We start from the raw sequence: 17,731 nt of genomic DNA on the forward strand, positions 1-17,731 counted from the left end.
AGCAAAAGCAGCACACAAAATCTGTAGGCTTTATGCCTCTGTCGATACAGCAGGACAAGACAATTTAATCAACTCCCCCCCCCCCCATTATTCTTGAGAACATAAGAATCCTGCTGGATTCCTGTGTGGGAAAACCACGCACAGCAACTGATACTTCTTTCTGCTCCCTGCTGCTGTCCAAAGATTAAATACTTTTGTGCAGCTATATGGGTCTGATAGTTTTACTGTCGAAATACTTCATTAATTGGGCAATATAGTGGTTCAACACAGGAATGAAAACACAGCTACCAGCAGCAAAAAACATTTCTTTTGTAGGCTCTGGAAATTTGGAAGCTCTAGTCACAGAAGCAAACAAACAAGAACTTCTGACTTCTTTTATGAAGTAGACAACAGGTTTACCACACCTATCAGCCAATCACCCATTCTCACCACCCTTCTGAGTAATACCCCTCCCCACCCTCTCACTCTATGTAAGGGTCTGGTGACTTTTGTTTCAGTGTATCTGAAGAAGTGTGCATGCACAGGAAAGCTCATATCAATGACAAACTTAGTTGGTCTCTAAGGTGCTACTGGAAGGAAATTTTTATTCTGTTTTGACGTTTTATCAAGACATTTTACCATTTAGGCAACACTACCCCACCTCACGCCCCACCCCGCTAAAACCAAGGAATGCTTAAGATTGAACTAGTCTCATGCAATTCACTTGAACAAGGTACTAGACTAGAGAGAAGAAACAGCAAACTTTTTGGAGTGAAAATACACGAACGTTTTAAAGATCTGGTCAGATTTTCAGTTAAGCATTGGAAGCCACCAATTCTGGAACACTACACAAAATAATGCCCTAGAAGTGTTGAGCTTTAATTAAACCTGTAAGATAATAATTGGACAAAATAAGACAACTTACTCCCAGACTAGTCAGTTACCTTGGGGGGGGGGGAGACACATCACATTAACATCCCAAATGTCTTTGAAGGTGTGGTGTGATTGCTTTGATGTGACCAAGCAATGAAACCTTGCAAATGCGGATTAGAGTTTAGTTAGTTTTCAGGCAATTTTATCTGTAGCCAGTTCTACAAAGGTTATGGGAGATTAAAATCCTGCCATGTCCACAACTGCTAATGCTAAAACAAATCAATCTTTAAAAACCTATATGAACAAGCCAAGCCACTGCATTTTGATGACCAGGGTTGAAAGCAAGGTGCAACTTACTTGAACTATTCCATTTTTGTAACTTAACAGTTCAGCTTTCTTAATCCAAACAAGAGGATGTTATTCATGAAATGTTGCAATTCAGAGATTTTAAGACAGTTAAGCTTGGACTCAAGGTATTTCAGTAGCACATAAGAGAATGGAGAACATTTTACTGTTGTGCCTTTTGTATGACGGTAATGTCTTCCAGTACTTATTTTGTCTCTGGAAATCTTTGCCCCAAGCCTAGATTTTTCTTTAGCATTTGCTGAATCCTCTGCCCTTAGATCAGCTGAACTTTAAAAGATAAAAATATACCAAACTAGACAGTAGAAAAATTGTGATTTAAGTTTCTTTATTAATCAGAGCAAGCTTACATTTGTTTATAACTTAACCAATATATTTATATGCATACCGCATCTTTAGATTTTTTAATAACAGTCAGGACTTTTTTAAGAAAGTCACAGTCTTGTTTACCAACACTTAAGGGGTTTGCATCTGAAACTTGTATGGAGGCAATACTGGCATTTAGAAAACTATAGTGAAGAGAAGGCAGCAAGGTGCCAAGATATTAGTCTAGCACCATATTTACTGCCACAGATTAAGTGGAACCAAGCACTGAAGATCCAAGATACCTTTCCCAATTCATGGCTAATTGCACAAGACTCCAGGCATCTGTAACATCCACATCTCAGTGGATTTTAACATTAGCATTTTAAAATTTAAGCAAGTTTGCAGTGTAAATATCCTATGAAAAACCACTTTTTCATTGTATAGCATTACCTTGCTTAAAATCATCTACCTTTTACTCAACACACTAATACAGATAGATCTGAAATTGCTTGAATGCAGTTTTATCTTTTACATAAAATAAAAAGCCAAATAGGTAGTCTAACATCCCATTAACCTTGAAGTCATCCTCTTTGAAAGGGAACCTTTTCCTTTAGAAGTCTTATCAAGGTACCAATGCAGTTTTAGGATTCAGCTTCTTCCCCACTATAAATTCATCTGTGTTGGCAATAAAAGATTTCCTACAGCTGAATGTTGTCTTCAAACAAACAAACAAAATCATCTTCAAGTCAGATAGAATAAGAACCTCAAATTATTTGGAAACTTCAACTTGCTCCATAATATGCAAATTCGTGCTTTAATCTGAAATTGTTGATGGGGCAACCCTCTCGTGTGGAATATTTCTTAATATGGGTTCACAATTACACACCAGGCTCAAAGTCTTTAAGTAGTACATTTAAAACAATTGATAAAAATGATGTAGTGCTTTGCAAATTTCACTGATATAAAAAATGCCAAAAGATGCATACAGGCATATTCTGAAGAGGTCCTACAAATTCCAAAAATATATTACTTTTAGCTTCAAATTAAGGATTGCCTTATGACTTTCATCAGAAAAGGAAATTAAAAATTAACTTCCCTCACAGTCTGGAGAAAGAGGAACACACCAGAAATAAAGAATAACATAAGATTGTTCACATGACGCACAGCATTAAATAAAGTATGTTACAATTAGCACAAACTGAGGTGTTGAATGGGGCGCTGCAAGTCTACCATGTGAGGGGGGAAAGACAGAAGAGGCAGCTATGGAAGCAATTTCTTTTTATCAGCTGCCTAAACAACTAAAAGGAGTTAATTAAGTCTGTGAACTCTGGAGCCTCCAATGAGAACAGCAACACTATTGTAGAAAAACAAACAAACCAGGTGCCAGGAAGCATACCTGAAAAGCATATAGGGAAATTTGAATGTGAAAATCATACCTTAAAGAAGCAAAACCTCTGTGACTTTGAGAACCTCTTATCCACACATAAAACTCTGGAGTGTTTCTATTCAGTGCACATACAGTAGTTTTGCCCACAAGCTTATTTACTTTCTTCCCAACCCCCTAGTCTTCCAATACAACAGCACAGAATTACATTTTATCTTTAGAGGCAGAGTGTGTATTCCACAAAAAAGGGATTACAATTGCTAGATACAAAATTAAACACATTTTTTAAAAATTTATTCAGCTGGAATTGGAACCCCCTACATTAACAATATAGTTTGATACATGAAGAACAGATTGAGTCTCAAAATGGTACATATACCCGGGAAGCTTTCACATGCTCCTTCCTTAGCCGCAAAATACTGACATCTGCTTTTGGTGCAAATCTTTAGATTGGCTTGCCTTTGCTTCATCTCTGCGCATGAATGTACATACAATGGCAATAATGAGAATGTTAGCAACACTGTACTATCCACAGTGTTTGGACCCCAGAAAGTAGTTCTACCTTTGAGATTAAAAACACACATCACAAACAGATTTAATGAACTGAGCATATGCATTCTATAGCAGCTAAGCTGCATTCTGAACAAACTGCATAGCAGCAGCAGAAGCTAGAACAGGAGGAATTAGTTTTAAAACCATTGGGGGGGATTGTTTAAAAAAAGAACAAAACCAAAAAACCAAACACCATGAAAATAAATTCTATACTGAAAAGAATTCCAAGGGCTAAATCCAGTCTCAGTCTTAGTAACCTAAATCAGAACTTACTCTCAAATTCAAGTTGATTATGAATACTGTTTTCACTGGGCAGTACCCATGACCAATATATGTATTCCATGGCCTCATTATGCCCTTCCTCCAATAAGAAGGAAAGTTATTTAAGCACTTGATAATAGTTTCTTGAAATGGATTTGAGCTCTCTCTCTCTCTCTCCTATCTGACTGAAGTACAAGTTTTAACATAACTGACCAGCATACTTTGACATGATCAAACTAAGGGAACTGTGATGTATGAGTATGTTCATTTTGGTAAAAGAAAAATAAGAAAAATAAACATATAAAAATTGTATACCAAGCAATTTTCTAAGGATTGCTGTTCATTTCCATTGATAGATTAATACATTAAGTTGAGCCAAGGTTTTGAGACTGGCAATTCTATCATTCTATTCAAAAACAAAAATTTTCAAAACAAAAAAATGTTAGTTATTGTAACATTCCAGAAATTCTTAGCTGGGTTGTGTTAAATGCATTCTTTTTCTACAGGAATACTCTATTTAAAAACACAATTGCGAATATTTTACTGCTAACACTCATTTACACTGGAGAGCATTTGACAGGAACCTGTGGATGGTGAAGTCTGAGGTTGGTTTTTTTTTATTTGAGTTTCAGCAAAAGGTATCCAAGGTCCTCTCCCAAAACCATGTTGGGGAAAATTAATCAGATCAAGTTTTTAGGATATTTCAATCTCTTCTTGGTTTTCTGTTTCTGGGGGATCTATTCACAGTTTCTTCCTCCTGTAAAGGTAAAAGAACACAACTCTTACATAAATATGAAGCCACTTCCTGTGAGAAAGTATCTTTGAAGTTTTTCACTGGGATTTGAACAAAACATTAGGAAGAACTTCCGGACGATATGAACTGTTCAACAGTGGAAAAGCCCATTTCAAAAGGTACTAGATTCTTGGTTTGAGGTTTTTTAAAACAGGTTAGATAGTCATCTATTATTATTTATTGAATTTGTCAGTCCCTTTTATCTTGCCCAGGACATTCCAACAGACATACAGACAACACTTCCACATAAAAACATTAGAACCAAAAAGAAAAAGAAAAACATTTAAAGCTTATGTTCTTCAATTGAACTGTAATGCCTACCCCCCCAAAAAAAAATATTGAGCAGCTGTGATTGGTTGGCATAATGTCTAAGATAGTGGATTATCCAACAGAAAGCAGTCATAGAAGAAAGTTGTCTGATCACCTTAAAATAGTGGTTCTCCATCTTTCTTTCTTTTTTGATGTTGTAGTGCTGGATTTCCTGTACAAGCGAGCAGGCTGCACTAGATAAAGGATGCAGAATCTGTGCCCCTCTAGATATTGATGGACTACAGCTCCTATGACCATTGGGGCTGATGGCAGTGGCAGAGCTTCATGCTCCAGCACCGGGGGGGGGGGCAGAGAGCAAGTGGGGGCGGGGCTGGCACGCCCACAGGGGCGTAATGCGCATCCTGGGGGCGGGGCACGCTGCCTGCAGGGGCAGGACACCCAGTGTGGGCGGGAGGGCAGCCACAATGGCACCCCAATGGGATCGCGCTGCCAGGGGCGGTGCGCTCCCCCCGCACTCCTCTTCCTCCGCCAGTGGCTGATGGATGTTGAATCCAACAACATCTAGAGGGCCATGAATTCTTCAATCCTGGACTAGGACCCACTTATTTAAACTACAATACTCATATCAACAGAACTGTGTTTATCCCATTCGCACAAGTTTTTCAAAATTTATTTGAAGGTTACACTGGCTTTTCAGAATTCACAAAACTGATTCCACAGGTTATGAAGTGAAATGATCCCATCAACTGATGGCACTGAGGTTGCAATTCAAAATTAGGAAGCACTGCATTGCCGGCTGCTCTTATAAACAGGTTACTACCTCCAGGCTTGCTCTAGTGCAACACTTTGGAATTAAAAAAAACCCCTTACCTCTGTAATAGGTTTGCTATCTTCTTCATCTTCGTCTTCCTCCTCCTCCTCTTCTTCCTCCTCCTCTTGACTAGCACTTCCTGCATCACCATCACCTCTCTGCTTTTCTTCTGAAGTGTGTAAAAAGGTTTTATTACTATTATTTACAGGATACTTGTGTTTTTTGCTGCCTACTCTCCAATTCAAGATTAGGCTTCAAATTTTAAAATATGTAACTTTATCAGGATAAAGCTTTAGTGATTTTGGGACTAGTGAATATCATCAACTTTGCTTACCTGGCTTTTCTTCATGTATTTCTTCTGCTTCTGCTTCTCCCTTGTCTTTTTCCTCCACTTTCTCTTCCTCATTTACATCTGGCTGAGGAGCATCAGTCTTTTTGTACTCTGCAGCACTTGGCTGTTTCTGAAACAGTTGTAGGAATTCCACAAGTAAGTTTCTCAGAGACTATTCACTTCCAATTCCAATCCTACTCAACATACTTTTGAAACCAGTTGTTTCCAAAGCACACACCTTTCCAGAGCAGCAGAAGAGGACAACAAGAAACACAGGCAAAGCCACAGTAAGGATGTAGACTACCCAAAGCCAGGGACGCTCTTCAGCAGCTGCCATCATCTGACCCACAACACCGGGCTGGAAGACAAATGAAATCTATGAAGTTATCTGTACTTAGCAGTGATTATGAGGCAATATAGCTGCCCAAGAGATCTAACAATCACCCAACCATGGAATTTTGTCCTCCCTCCAAGCCAAAAAGCCCAGGAAAACCCAGAAAAGAAGCTATGTGATCTATCCAATCACACCTCCCCATTCTTCAGCCAACCAGCAAAAGGTAAACAAAGAAGTAAAAAATGCTCTCTATTCAAATGCCTGAATCTGCAGTGTGCATAGCAAGGTTTGTGTACTAATTCCTCATGTTTCGATATGAATTTTCACATAGGGAACATTTGTAAAGTGGGATCTCTGTGTTTATTAACTCAAAAAAGACATACAAATCTGTTAATGACCAAAGAACAGAAAGAGGTTTGGAGTACATTGTCAGCAGTATGCTGATGACACTCAGCTCTATTTCTCCTTTATATCTGCAGGTGAGGCAGTGGAAGTACTGGACCGGTGTCTTGCCTTGATAATGGACCAGGTGAGAGCCAACAAACCAAAACTCAATCTAGGTAAGACTGAGGCAGTGTTAGTAGGTTGTTCCCTAGGCCGGATGGGTGGGAGATCACCTGTTCTTGATGGGGTTACACTTCCTCTGAAGGAGCAGGTTTATCGTTTGGAGGCACTCCTGGATCCTTTGATGTCACTTGAGGCTCAGGTGGCCTCTGTGGCGCAGAGTGCCTTCCATCAGCTTTGGCTGGGAGTCCAGCTAAACTGGACAGGGATAGCCCAACTACTGTTGTCTATGCTCTGGTAATCTCAAAGTTAGATAACTGCAATGCATTATACGTAGGGCTACCTCTGAAAATAGTTTGGAAACTTCAGCTAGTGCAGAATTCAGCAGCCAGGTTGCTCACCGAAGTAAGACGGTGTGAGCATATTACACCAATCCTGGTCCGACTACACTGGCTACCAATTAGTTTCTGGGCCCAATTCAAAGTGCTTGTTTTGACCTATAAAGCCTTAAAGCGGCTCACGACCGCAATACATCAATGACCACCTCTTTCCATGTGAACCTACTTAGACCCTGAGATCATATTCTGAGGCCCTTTTTCATGTGCCTCCTCCAGAAGAGGTCTGGAGGGTGGCAACACGAGAACGGGCACCGCGTCTGTGGAATGCTCTCCCCAGGGAGGTTCAACTGGCACCTTCATTATACACCTTTAGACGCCAGGCAAAAACGTTTCTCTTTAACCAAGCCTTTGGTTGGTTGACATCCTATGCCCTTTTAAAATGTGTTGGAGGGGTTATTGGGTTGTCCTTGTTTTTATTTTGGTTATGTATTTTGTGGTTTTATATTCTGATTTTATCCTGAAACCTGTGGGTATAGGGCAGCATACAAATTTAATTAAATAATAACATTTGGATTCTAGTCTCTGTTATCCTGTCTGTTGTCAGAAACAAAGCTTTTATTTCTCACCTCAGCAGCGCCATCAGCTGCCTTCTTCAGACCCCATCCATCATTACCCCAGTCATCTGCCACTGCCCGATCTGTACAGATGATGAAATTATCAAATAATATGTCAGAGGTCATAGACCATAACTCAAGCCCAAGAGCAGCAAAGGGGGTCATCCTGAAAGGTTCCAAGTCTTCAAAGAAATCTGGGTTTGGAATCTTTCTTGGCTTCCAGATGCCCTGATGAAGAAACAGAACAATTATACCACAAGAATTCATTTTAATGACCCTTCAGAGATTCCTGAACAGAATAGAATACTTCATTTTATTCTTGGCTTATATTCACAATCTTGTTGAACATCTATATATACAGTGTACTGTTATTTCCCTTTGTTTCTTGTTTTGCTATTTTCCCCACTTCTGTAGCAGCTGTCTGTTCACAGAGCAATGACAGAGCACATGCTGTGTCTGGAGAAAATCCCAGGTTCAGCTTTTCACATCTCCAGGAAGCAGAGTTGTGAAAGACCACTGCCTAGATCCTGTAGATAGAAACTCTCTTATATGGAGATAGATACAGGTCTAAATTCAAATAAGGACTTTGTGTATGTATGTGTTGTTGTTTTTTAACCCACTTAGCTTCCTTTCCTGGAAAATTCAGACACACGTCAGTAAAACGTTGTTGGAAGTATTTTAATTCTATTCTGCTCTTACGCTACAGCATGTAACGGCTCTATTTGCACATAATGATACCCCAAGCTTGTTTAGCCAAAATGATTTTCAATTGCTCTTTGCCTTATGCCTCTGTATCTTGGCATGTTTTTTGTGTGACATAGCCAAACAATCAATGTGTAAGTGAGGCTCTTTGGTTTGGACAAAACACCAAACCATAGTTTTAAAATGCTATATTCTATTAGCCAATAAACCACTGCACACTGTGGTTTATTGATGTGCTAGATTCAGAAATCAACTCTGACTAAACAAACCATGACTCTGTGTTATGTGTTAACCAGATCATAGTTTAGTCTTAAATAGCTGAAAAAAGTAGCAGAATACAAAGAATGTACCCTGAAATAGGAGTATGAAATATAATTTGTAATACTAGATAATTTACCTGGTAGTTAGGGTTATCGATCATGGGTGCTTTCCATTTGCCTTTATAGTTGGGATTGTCAATTGTGGGACGTTGCCAAGCACCACAACCAGGGGCAGATTCACATTTGGGATTTGCAATCTGAGGTGCCTCCCACTCTCCATCCATATCTTCATCCCTGAAAAAGGGAACACTGTTTTAGGACTCCATTTACTTTTTAACAAGAAATTTAAAAGGTCCCTGACCTATGGTAGAAATTTTGATCTAGAAATAATTATCAGTGTTGAAAATCAAAATGATTACACCAATTATGCTAGAATTCCTTACCTTAGCATAATCAAATAAATTCAAAATTTAAGCAAATTCATTTTACAATCAACTTGTGTCAACAATTCAGAAAATGCATAATTTTAGCTTATTTCCACTATTTAAAGACCACCTTTTGCCAATCTACACTGTTTAATAAAATGAAAACACAGAAGTGAAAACCTATGTTCATTAAAAAGTACAGCATAAGCACATTAAACTGGAACAGCAACAAACACCTCTGATCCAGAGCAAGCTAATCAAATCCACTGTAAAGCCTGGGTGAACAGAAATCTTTTCCCATGACAATGGGAACACATCAACTAAACAGCCAACTGTGCCTCCAGGGAATGAGTCCTAAAGGCAGGGAACAACCCTCAAGAAGGCTCAACCATTGAAGGAATGGAAAGTAAAGCCTCCTACGCTGAACTCAATGCCCAAGCAGGCTGGTATGCAAAGAGGTGCTCCATCAGATTTCACCAACTCAGCATTCTGCACTAGCTGCAATTTCCAGAAAGCGTTCATCAAGGATAGCCCTAGAAACAGCACATTAGAGTAGTTGAGATAGGTGGCTGCCAGAGCACGCAAGAATGTGGCGAGGCAATACCAAACCATGAATGACTGTAGCCAACAAACTAGCTACTCCTCGCCACTGAAGCTACTTGGGCCCTCCAATTAGAGAGACGACTCAAGTAGCATTCCCAGGCTATGAACCTACTCTTTCAAGAAGGAGTTGGACTCAATCCAGAACAGGCCATTAATTTCCCAGATCTGGGAGCTACTGCAGAAATAAGTTACAGCAAGAACTTGAGAGGGACTACAACACTTTCAGAGTTACTCTGACTAGATCTACCTGCAGGTTAGCATCTCCCACCACCAAGTTATCAAATGAGCAACCTAGAGTAATTTTTGCCTTTACATGCAGCCACTAAATTCAGGCAGAAGGCTGTATTCAGCCAACACTCACTACCTCTCATATAACATCCACTAGTAAGGACATGTAAACTCCTACCCCCAAGTTACCACTCAACAACAGGCAAGTCATGTGTCTCACTCTGCCTCACTGGCTGCATCAGGTAACCAAATGCCCAATTCCAATACCACTGCCACCTCTAAACATATATATTCCACCCATCTGGTCTAGCAAACCACCCACTAACAATGCCTCTAAGCTGGTGAGATACAAGTAATGTTACAAAGCTTATAGGTTTTCCTCAACTACTGAATTCCTCTTATACTCTGAGTTTTCTCTCACGCTAGGTAATACAAAATTTGGAAATACATGAAATTTCACAACTTGCTTGCACCTTTCTTTGTGTGAGGAACACAATGCTGATCACACTATCTGTAAAGCCTTTCACAGTTATCTTTCTTTCTTGATTAATCTTATCAACAGCTGCTTAGAGCAATCTCTTCATCAGGCAAAGTCTTAAAGCTGTTATGCAACCTCCAGCTTTGATTGAACAATAGACTTTGATTGCATCAACTTGTGCATTTGAAAGAAAGTCTTTTAAGAAACAAATCAAAGAACTTCTGGCTTCGGCCAGTCAGGGCAAGAAGTCACAAGTCTACTATAATCAAATATTAATTCAGATCCATACTCCTGAACTCCTCATTCTGTTTTCTTTGTGCTGCTCATCTAAAAGAGTTCCAACTGTAACCATGACTAGATGGGCTTGAACTAACTACACATCATGTCTTCCAGGAGTGATCATATATGAGCGTGCCACAGCAACTCCCATGTATGTCATCCATACAAAATGACAAACATCAACCTGCTCGTTTGCTGACTATCTGGGCCAGTAGCTATGGTCTTTCAAGTGCCATATTTCAATGATCAAGTTCACTATGACCATTACCCCATTTCATTTCAGTCAAAGAAGGGGTACAGACCAAGGGTTCATGCAATCTAGCCTTCCCCTGTAGTCCAGAAGAGCTACTGGGCAGCAGTTTGGGGAACGCTGGACTAAGCAGCAGCTTTCCAGAAAGCCCATAGCAGCACATTAAGGCAACAGCTCTCACCTGCTTTTGAAAGTGGCAAACAAGCCAAGTGTCTGTCTTAGACCAGTAACAGAATTGTGTTTTTCAATCAGTGAAAAAAAATGAACCTGAACACACACAATAGATTGAAGTATATCAGGCTATATTCCACAGATACAACTAGATGCCAAATAGACATATTAAACACAAAACAGAACAGAAGTTTAAGTACAGTGGTACCCCGCAAGACGAATGCCTCGCAAGATGGAAAACCCGCAAGACGAAAGGGTTTTCTGTTTTGGAGGCGCTTCGCAAGACGAATTTCCCTATGGGCTTGCTTCGCCGGGTGCGCGAGGCTTGGGACGGCAGCCTGTCACCCGAAGCACGGGGAGCCCTTCGGAGAGCTCCCCTTGCTTTGGGCGAGTGTCTGCAAGCCTCGCGCGCCCGGCAGGAGGTTCCGCCGGGTGCGCGAGGCTTGGGGCGGCAGCCTATCGCCCGAAGCACGGGGAGCCCTTCGGAGGGCTACCCTTGCTTTGGGCGAGTGTCTGCAAGCCTCGCGCGCCCGGCAGGAGGTCCCGCCGGGTGCGCGAGGCTTGGGGCGGCAGCCTATCGCCCGAAGCACGGGGAGCCCTTCAGAGGGCTCCCCTTGCTTTGGGCGAGTGTCTGCAAGCCTCGCGCGCCCGGCAGGAGGTCCTGCCGGGTGCGCGAGGCTTGGGACGGCAGCCTGTCGCCCGAAGCACGGGGAGCCCTTCGGAGAGCTCCCCTTGCTTTGGGCGAGAAGTCTCTGCTGCCCCAGGCGATCTTAAAATGCTGGGGGTCGGGAGCGAAGCGTTCGCTTCCGACCCCCAGCATTTTAAAATCTCCCCCTGTCCCGGTGAGATTTTAAAATGCTGGGGGCCGGGAGCGAAGCGTTCACTGCCGACCCCCAGCATTTTAAAATCTCCCCCTGTCCCGGTGAGATTTTAAAATGCTGGGGGCCGGGAGCGAAGCGTTCGCTGCCGACCCCCAGCATTTCAAAATCTCCCCCTGTCCCGGTGAGGGTCGCAGGGGGCTGCTTTAGCCCCGTGTTCGCTCTCCCAGCTGGAGAGGTGACCCGCGCCTATGGAGGCTCCTGCCATAGGCGCGCGTCACCTCTCCAGCCGGGGGAGGGTCGCAGGGGGCTGCTTTAGCCCCGCGCGCGCTCTCCCAGCTGGAGAGGTGACCCGCGCCTATGGAGCCTCCTGCCATAGGCGCGCGTCACCTCTCCAGCCGGGGAGGGTCGCAGGGGGCTGCTTTAGCCCCCCGCGCGCTCTCCCAGCTGGAGAGGTGACCCGCGCCTATGGAGGCTCCTGCCATAGGCGCGCGTCACCTCTCCAGCCGGGGGAGGGTCGCAGGGGGCTGCTTTAGCCCCGCGCGCGCTCTCCCAGCTGGAGAGGTGACCCGCGCCTATGGAGGCTCCTGCCATAGGCGCGCGTCACCTCTCCAGCCGGGAGAGGGTCGCCGGGGGCTGCTTTAGCCCCCCGCGCGCTCTCCCAGCTGGAGAGGTGACCCGCGCCTATGGAGGCTCCTGCCATAGGCGCGCGTCACCTCTCCAGCCGGGGGAGGGTCGCAGGGGGCTGCTTTAGCCCCGCGCGCGCTCTCCCAGCTGGAGACGTGACGCGCGCCTATGGAGGCTCCTGCCATAGGCGCGCGTCACCTCTCCAGCCGGGGGAGGGTCGCAGGGGGCTGCTTTAGCTCCCCGCGCGCTCTCCCAACTGGAGAGGTGTCCCGCACCTATGGAGGCTCCTGCCATAGGCGCACGTCACCTCTCCAGCCGGGAGAGGGTCGCAGGGGGCTGCTTCTCTGCTGTCCCGGGGAGATTTTAAAATGCTGGGGGTCAGCAGCGAAGCGTTCGCTCCTGACCCCCAGCATTTTAAAATCTCCCCGGGACAGCAGAGACTTCGCTCCCGCCCGCCAGCATTTTAAAATCGCCCCGGGACAGCAGGGGCTTTTAAAATGCTGGCGGTCGGCAGCAAAGCCCTCCTGTCCCCGGAGCTTGCGGGGCGGGAGGTGGGAAGAAGGGCTTTTCTTCCCACCACCAGCCTTCAGAACAGCCTTCTGAAGGCTGGGGGTGGGAAGAAAAGCCCTTGTTCCCCCCCCCCCCAGCCTTCAGAAGAGGTCGGGGGACAGACTGCCCCCGGACCTGGTCTGAAGGCGGTTTCCCTAGGAACGCATTAATTGATTTTCAATGCATTCCTATGGGAAACCGTGCATCGCAAGACGAAAAACTCGCAAGAAGAAAAAACTTGCGGAACGAATTAATTTCGTCTTGCGAGGCACCACTGTACCACACATCTGGAAGTATTAGTTGTGGTTACTGAAACGCTCACAAAAAAACCCTATTTTAAGGATCACCAGCAGAGTTACTATTTTAGTTTGAAGACATCGCAACGTGGAATCAGTATCAACTTACCAATCTTCTGGTTTCTCTGCATCAGGATCAGCAACATATTCTGGTTCATCATCTAGCCAGCCTTCTGGCTTCACAGCATCCTCATCTGGAATCTTAGCAGGAGCATCCTCATCCCTAAAAGATGGAAGAAACCATTAACACTTTCAGGGAGCATGTTGCTCTAGGCCTGTAGATGCTGGGACCTTCTAGGTCATTTCTGGGTGCAACTCAATGAGTGAACCACCTTACTGTCCCCAACAATTTAAAAGAAGGGTATCTTTGATCCTGCCCATCTCTTGTGGTCAGCTGGAGAGACCCACCTGCATGACCACAGCTGGTAACAAGGTAAGGGGCATAAAAGACTTCTTTAGGCAAGCTTTGGTTTGCCTTCTGTTTAGTCTTTCATTTCCAAGTTATACCTTTTACAATTGTAATAATTGTGATGTTACTTTATCATTATTTTTTTTAGGGTATCATAAGCTATTTGGAGCACTCTGACAGAGCATGAGAAGTATGGTTAACAAAATAAGGCCTTGCTACTAGAGAACACCAGTTGTCCTCCATTTTGTCCCCACTCTCAACTTGTTCCTCAGGTCTCCAGTTGTCTGTAGCTAGCAAGCCAGGAGAGGGTGTGCCTGAAGAACCAGCCACCGCCATCTACTGACAGGGAAAAGAGATCATACTGGCTCTCCTGGCCTGAGGCTAAGGAGCTCTTTAAAAAGGTAAAGGTAAAGGACCCGTGACCGTTAAGTCCAATCACAAACGACACTGGGGTTGCGGTGCTCATCTCGCTTTACTGGCCGACGGAGCCAGCGTTTGTCTGCAGACTCCCCCCCCCCCCCGATCATGTGGCCAGCATTACTAAGCCGCTTCTGGCGAAACCAGAGCAGTGCACAGAAACGCCATTTACCTGCCTGCCGGAGCGGTACCTGTTTATCTACTTGCTTTCGAACTGCTAGGTTGGCAGGAGCTGGGACCGAGCAAAGGGAGCTCACCCTGTCGCAGGGATTCAAACCGCCGACCTTCCGATCAGCAAGCCCTAGGCTCAGTGGTTTAGACCACAGTGCCACCCGCATCCCAATAAGCTCTTAGAAAACATAAAATGCAACCAGGACATGCTTTAATTAATTGATTGACTATTCAGAGCCATGAGTTTTGGTGTGGCTTTCCAACTTGGATCCAACACCCACATTCAGGGTCAAGTACAATTCACAGTCACTCCCTTCCAAGTTATGTCATCAGCAAGTGAAGGCATAGCAGTGTTACAGATGGTGACATGAGAGGTAAAATGTGGTGCCATAAACCTGGTTCTTCCAGTCTCTAGCAACTGCTACCAATTCATCCCCCTCTCAGGTGCTAGGTTAGGCTACATGCTGGCATCCCGAGCCAGAAAAGCAGGGGGATCAACAGCAGCTAGCTCAAGGCCTTTCAAACAGCACAGACTGCAGAAAAGACACAGACTTCAGCTGATTTGTGACTGAATCTGCAGAACAATAGTCAGACCAACTCCCCTCAGCCCATTTCTAACCTTCCTGAGGTTCAACCACAATCAAGTCTCTGCCCAATGCTCATGCAGATATATGGGAATGTAATTAAGGATTACCTAGAAAACCAGAGAATACGCTAGAAAAACCACACTCCAGTTACTTCCCTTTATGCTTCTTTTCATGCCACTCTCAGAAAAAGCTGTTGTAGCAAGCTTCTCCCAAGGTTCCTTAAATTTCAACAGCTACTCACCAATCATCTGGTTTAACAGCATCTGGGTCTGGAATCTTAGCTCTCTCATCCCAATCCTCTGGCTTCTGGTCATTTGGGTCCTCTATCTCTCGTGGCGGATTCACGGCAGGGGTCATATCAGAAAGAAGATTCCCACTGTTTACAACAGTTTGATCAACCAGGATTTCAAAGCTGTTGTCTGGGTTCAGAACTAGGATGACCAAGGAAAATAAAGTTAACTTGAATACTTTTGAGAAGAACCTATAAAAATATAGGTTCAAGAAGGTCCATTTCCCTGCTTTATAGTCTACTCTTCCTCTGCAGGAAGTTGTTCTATCATTAAGGTTTCTTACACAGGAAATAAAATAAAAAAACTCTTCACTTCCTGCTTTACAATACATTCCATTGTTGCAAACAGCCTCTCCCACATTCCATAAAAGCCGTCTGCACTAGACTTTCACATAGAAATCCAAATATGTGGTTGCTTTACCCAGTGTATAAAGATGAGTCTTCTTATCAGTAAAGTAATTCTTCAAATCAGCATCAGGACGCTTCGCATGCTTCTCCTCATACATGCCCGTTTTGGGGCTCTTGTGCCGGAAGATGAAGTGCAATTTATAGTCTTCTCCACATTTGTCGGGGCCAAACATAATGGTATAGGGAGTCTTGTCATGGAATTGATCCTTAAAAATATAAATATGGCCCAAGCTTCAAACACACAGCATAAGTTAACTTTCAAGACAAGCTCCTAAGCTACATCTTATGAACACTTTGATTCTACAAATCTAGAAATCAATAACCTCTGTATAAGCAGACTTACATCAACCAAAATTGTAAAAGTCTAAAAAATAAGGCTTTCCTTGTTAGGAGTATTAATAGTGCAATTCAGGAACCTGAAGTTTCAAAAACTGCTGTTAACACTGCACCGACCAACTTATAAGTCATGGATGCTTAGTCAAAAAGCGAAATTCATGCTACCGATTCAAGGGCATTTTTCATGGTATTAGCATATGAGATGTATGAAATGTGCCATCTAGAGTAATCCAAAAGGCAAGGAATTAATAATTTTTCAGCAAACACATACTTGGTAGACCACAGAAATCATAAGAATGATAGACCCACAAACTGTAGATAAGTAGGCCAGCAGACTACTCTTACAGCCACAACTAGTCCTTGAACATACTCAGTTTGGAAGTGAAGTCCAAAGGTGTGCTCACATTACTGCCTTAGAGTGCAGTGACATTCTCCCTACCCCGCCCATGCACTTCTTAGCTCCCCCCAGATGTTCACATCAGCGTGGCTTCATTACTGTCAGGTTCTCTGTTTGTATACACACCAGGGGACATTGAGGGTGGGAAGGTGGAGATGTATTTACTCTATGCAAAGAAAGGTGTGCACACCTTAACTACAGACAAATTAGGAGTAACTTAAGGATTCCAAACAGTCTGAAGCTGGTTGGAGAAACAATGCATCAAATAGTAGTATTTTATCAAAAAAGTACAGGATATGTATTTTGGATAAAAATCAAAACCCAGCACTGGAAACACAGTAAGTGCACAGTAAACATAGTTGTGGATACAGCCCAACACACATTAGGAGCTAAAACTCAGAAGGTAACAGCTTTATGAATGAAACTGGAAGACAGTCTGAACATCACTTACCAGGTTCAGCTCACGAGTTTTCGAAAGCAGCTTTACATAAGCACCACCACACTCAATTCCATTCTGGAAGTTGACTTCATACCTAAGTTAGTTTGGAATATAAAATAATACTCTCATTTTAAAAAGAAAACCCACCTCATTTTTTCCTGAAGACAATGACTCATTTCAAACAACAACCACATCCTCCTTTCACAACTGAGATGGCATTTTCCTCGTCTCACCTCATATGCTTCAATTCTTTCTTTGGTGCGACTCAATTCAGAAATGGAACCCCACTTTTAAGCCGTGTTTTTCAATTCTGGCTTGCAACAAATCATAATTTTCCCAATTCATGTATCACAGCACTTACTGGTTGGCCCAAAGCACCAAATGAAAGACAGATCTAGAGTGGAAATCCGAAGCAAGTCCCCAACTGCCAAACCATGGTCTGAACATTACAAGTGAAGCAAGCTTATAGTCCAGATTGTGAGGAAGGCAAGACATTTTGACTCTGGTTATGAAAAAAAGCCCATGGCAGTTTCTATCCATTATACAGAATCGACGGGTTTTGCTGTGAACTGGCAAAACCTGCTTCCACAGAGCTCAGTCCTTATAGGCCTATATACAATACAGTGAGTGCATTTCCACCAAACTTAACTGCTCAGTATACACACCCATTCACTGCTAAATAGAAAATAAAAAGGGTCACTTACTGTACAATGAGAGGCTTGGTGTCAAAGACAAAGGGTTTGGTGAGTTTGGCAGAGATTGCATGATGCTTAGCTCGAGAAACCAGCACAAGTCCTTTATCCCCTGGTAGTTTAGTATCCTTCATTTCCTGCACTTCCCATTTGCCTATTAAGAAACAGGACAACACATCAGGAAGCC

General features: G+C 43.3%; 1 protein-coding gene across 2 annotated transcripts in view; it reads right to left on the reverse strand.

The window, feature by feature from the left end:
* Positions 1-1,526: 1,526 nt before the first annotated feature.
* CANX (calnexin) overlaps positions 1,527-17,731 on the reverse strand; it is a 29,289-nt gene continuing 13,084 nt past the window's right edge. For both annotated transcript variants that reach the window (XM_081180758.1, XM_081180757.1), the window contains exons 5-15: positions 17,557-17,698; positions 16,865-16,946; positions 15,694-15,886; positions 15,225-15,414; positions 13,509-13,622; positions 8,813-8,969; positions 7,726-7,941; positions 6,162-6,281; positions 5,927-6,053; positions 5,652-5,761; positions 1,527-4,475 (exon numbers count right to left, since the gene is read on the reverse strand). In XM_081180758.1, coding sequence (XP_081036884.1) covers positions 4,422-4,475; positions 5,652-5,761; positions 5,927-6,053; positions 6,162-6,281; positions 7,726-7,941; positions 8,813-8,969; positions 13,509-13,622; positions 15,225-15,414; positions 15,694-15,886; positions 16,865-16,946; positions 17,557-17,698 — 1,505 coding nt within the window. In that variant the 3' untranslated portion in view covers positions 1,527-4,421. The remainder of the gene's footprint in view (positions 4,476-5,651; positions 5,762-5,926; positions 6,054-6,161; positions 6,282-7,725; positions 7,942-8,812; positions 8,970-13,508; positions 13,623-15,224; positions 15,415-15,693; positions 15,887-16,864; positions 16,947-17,556; positions 17,699-17,731) is intronic.

Source organism: Podarcis bocagei (assembly GCF_964188305.1).
Source record: "Podarcis bocagei genome assembly, chromosome: 2".
Lineage (NCBI taxonomy): Eukaryota > Metazoa > Chordata > Lepidosauria > Squamata > Lacertidae > Podarcis > Podarcis bocagei.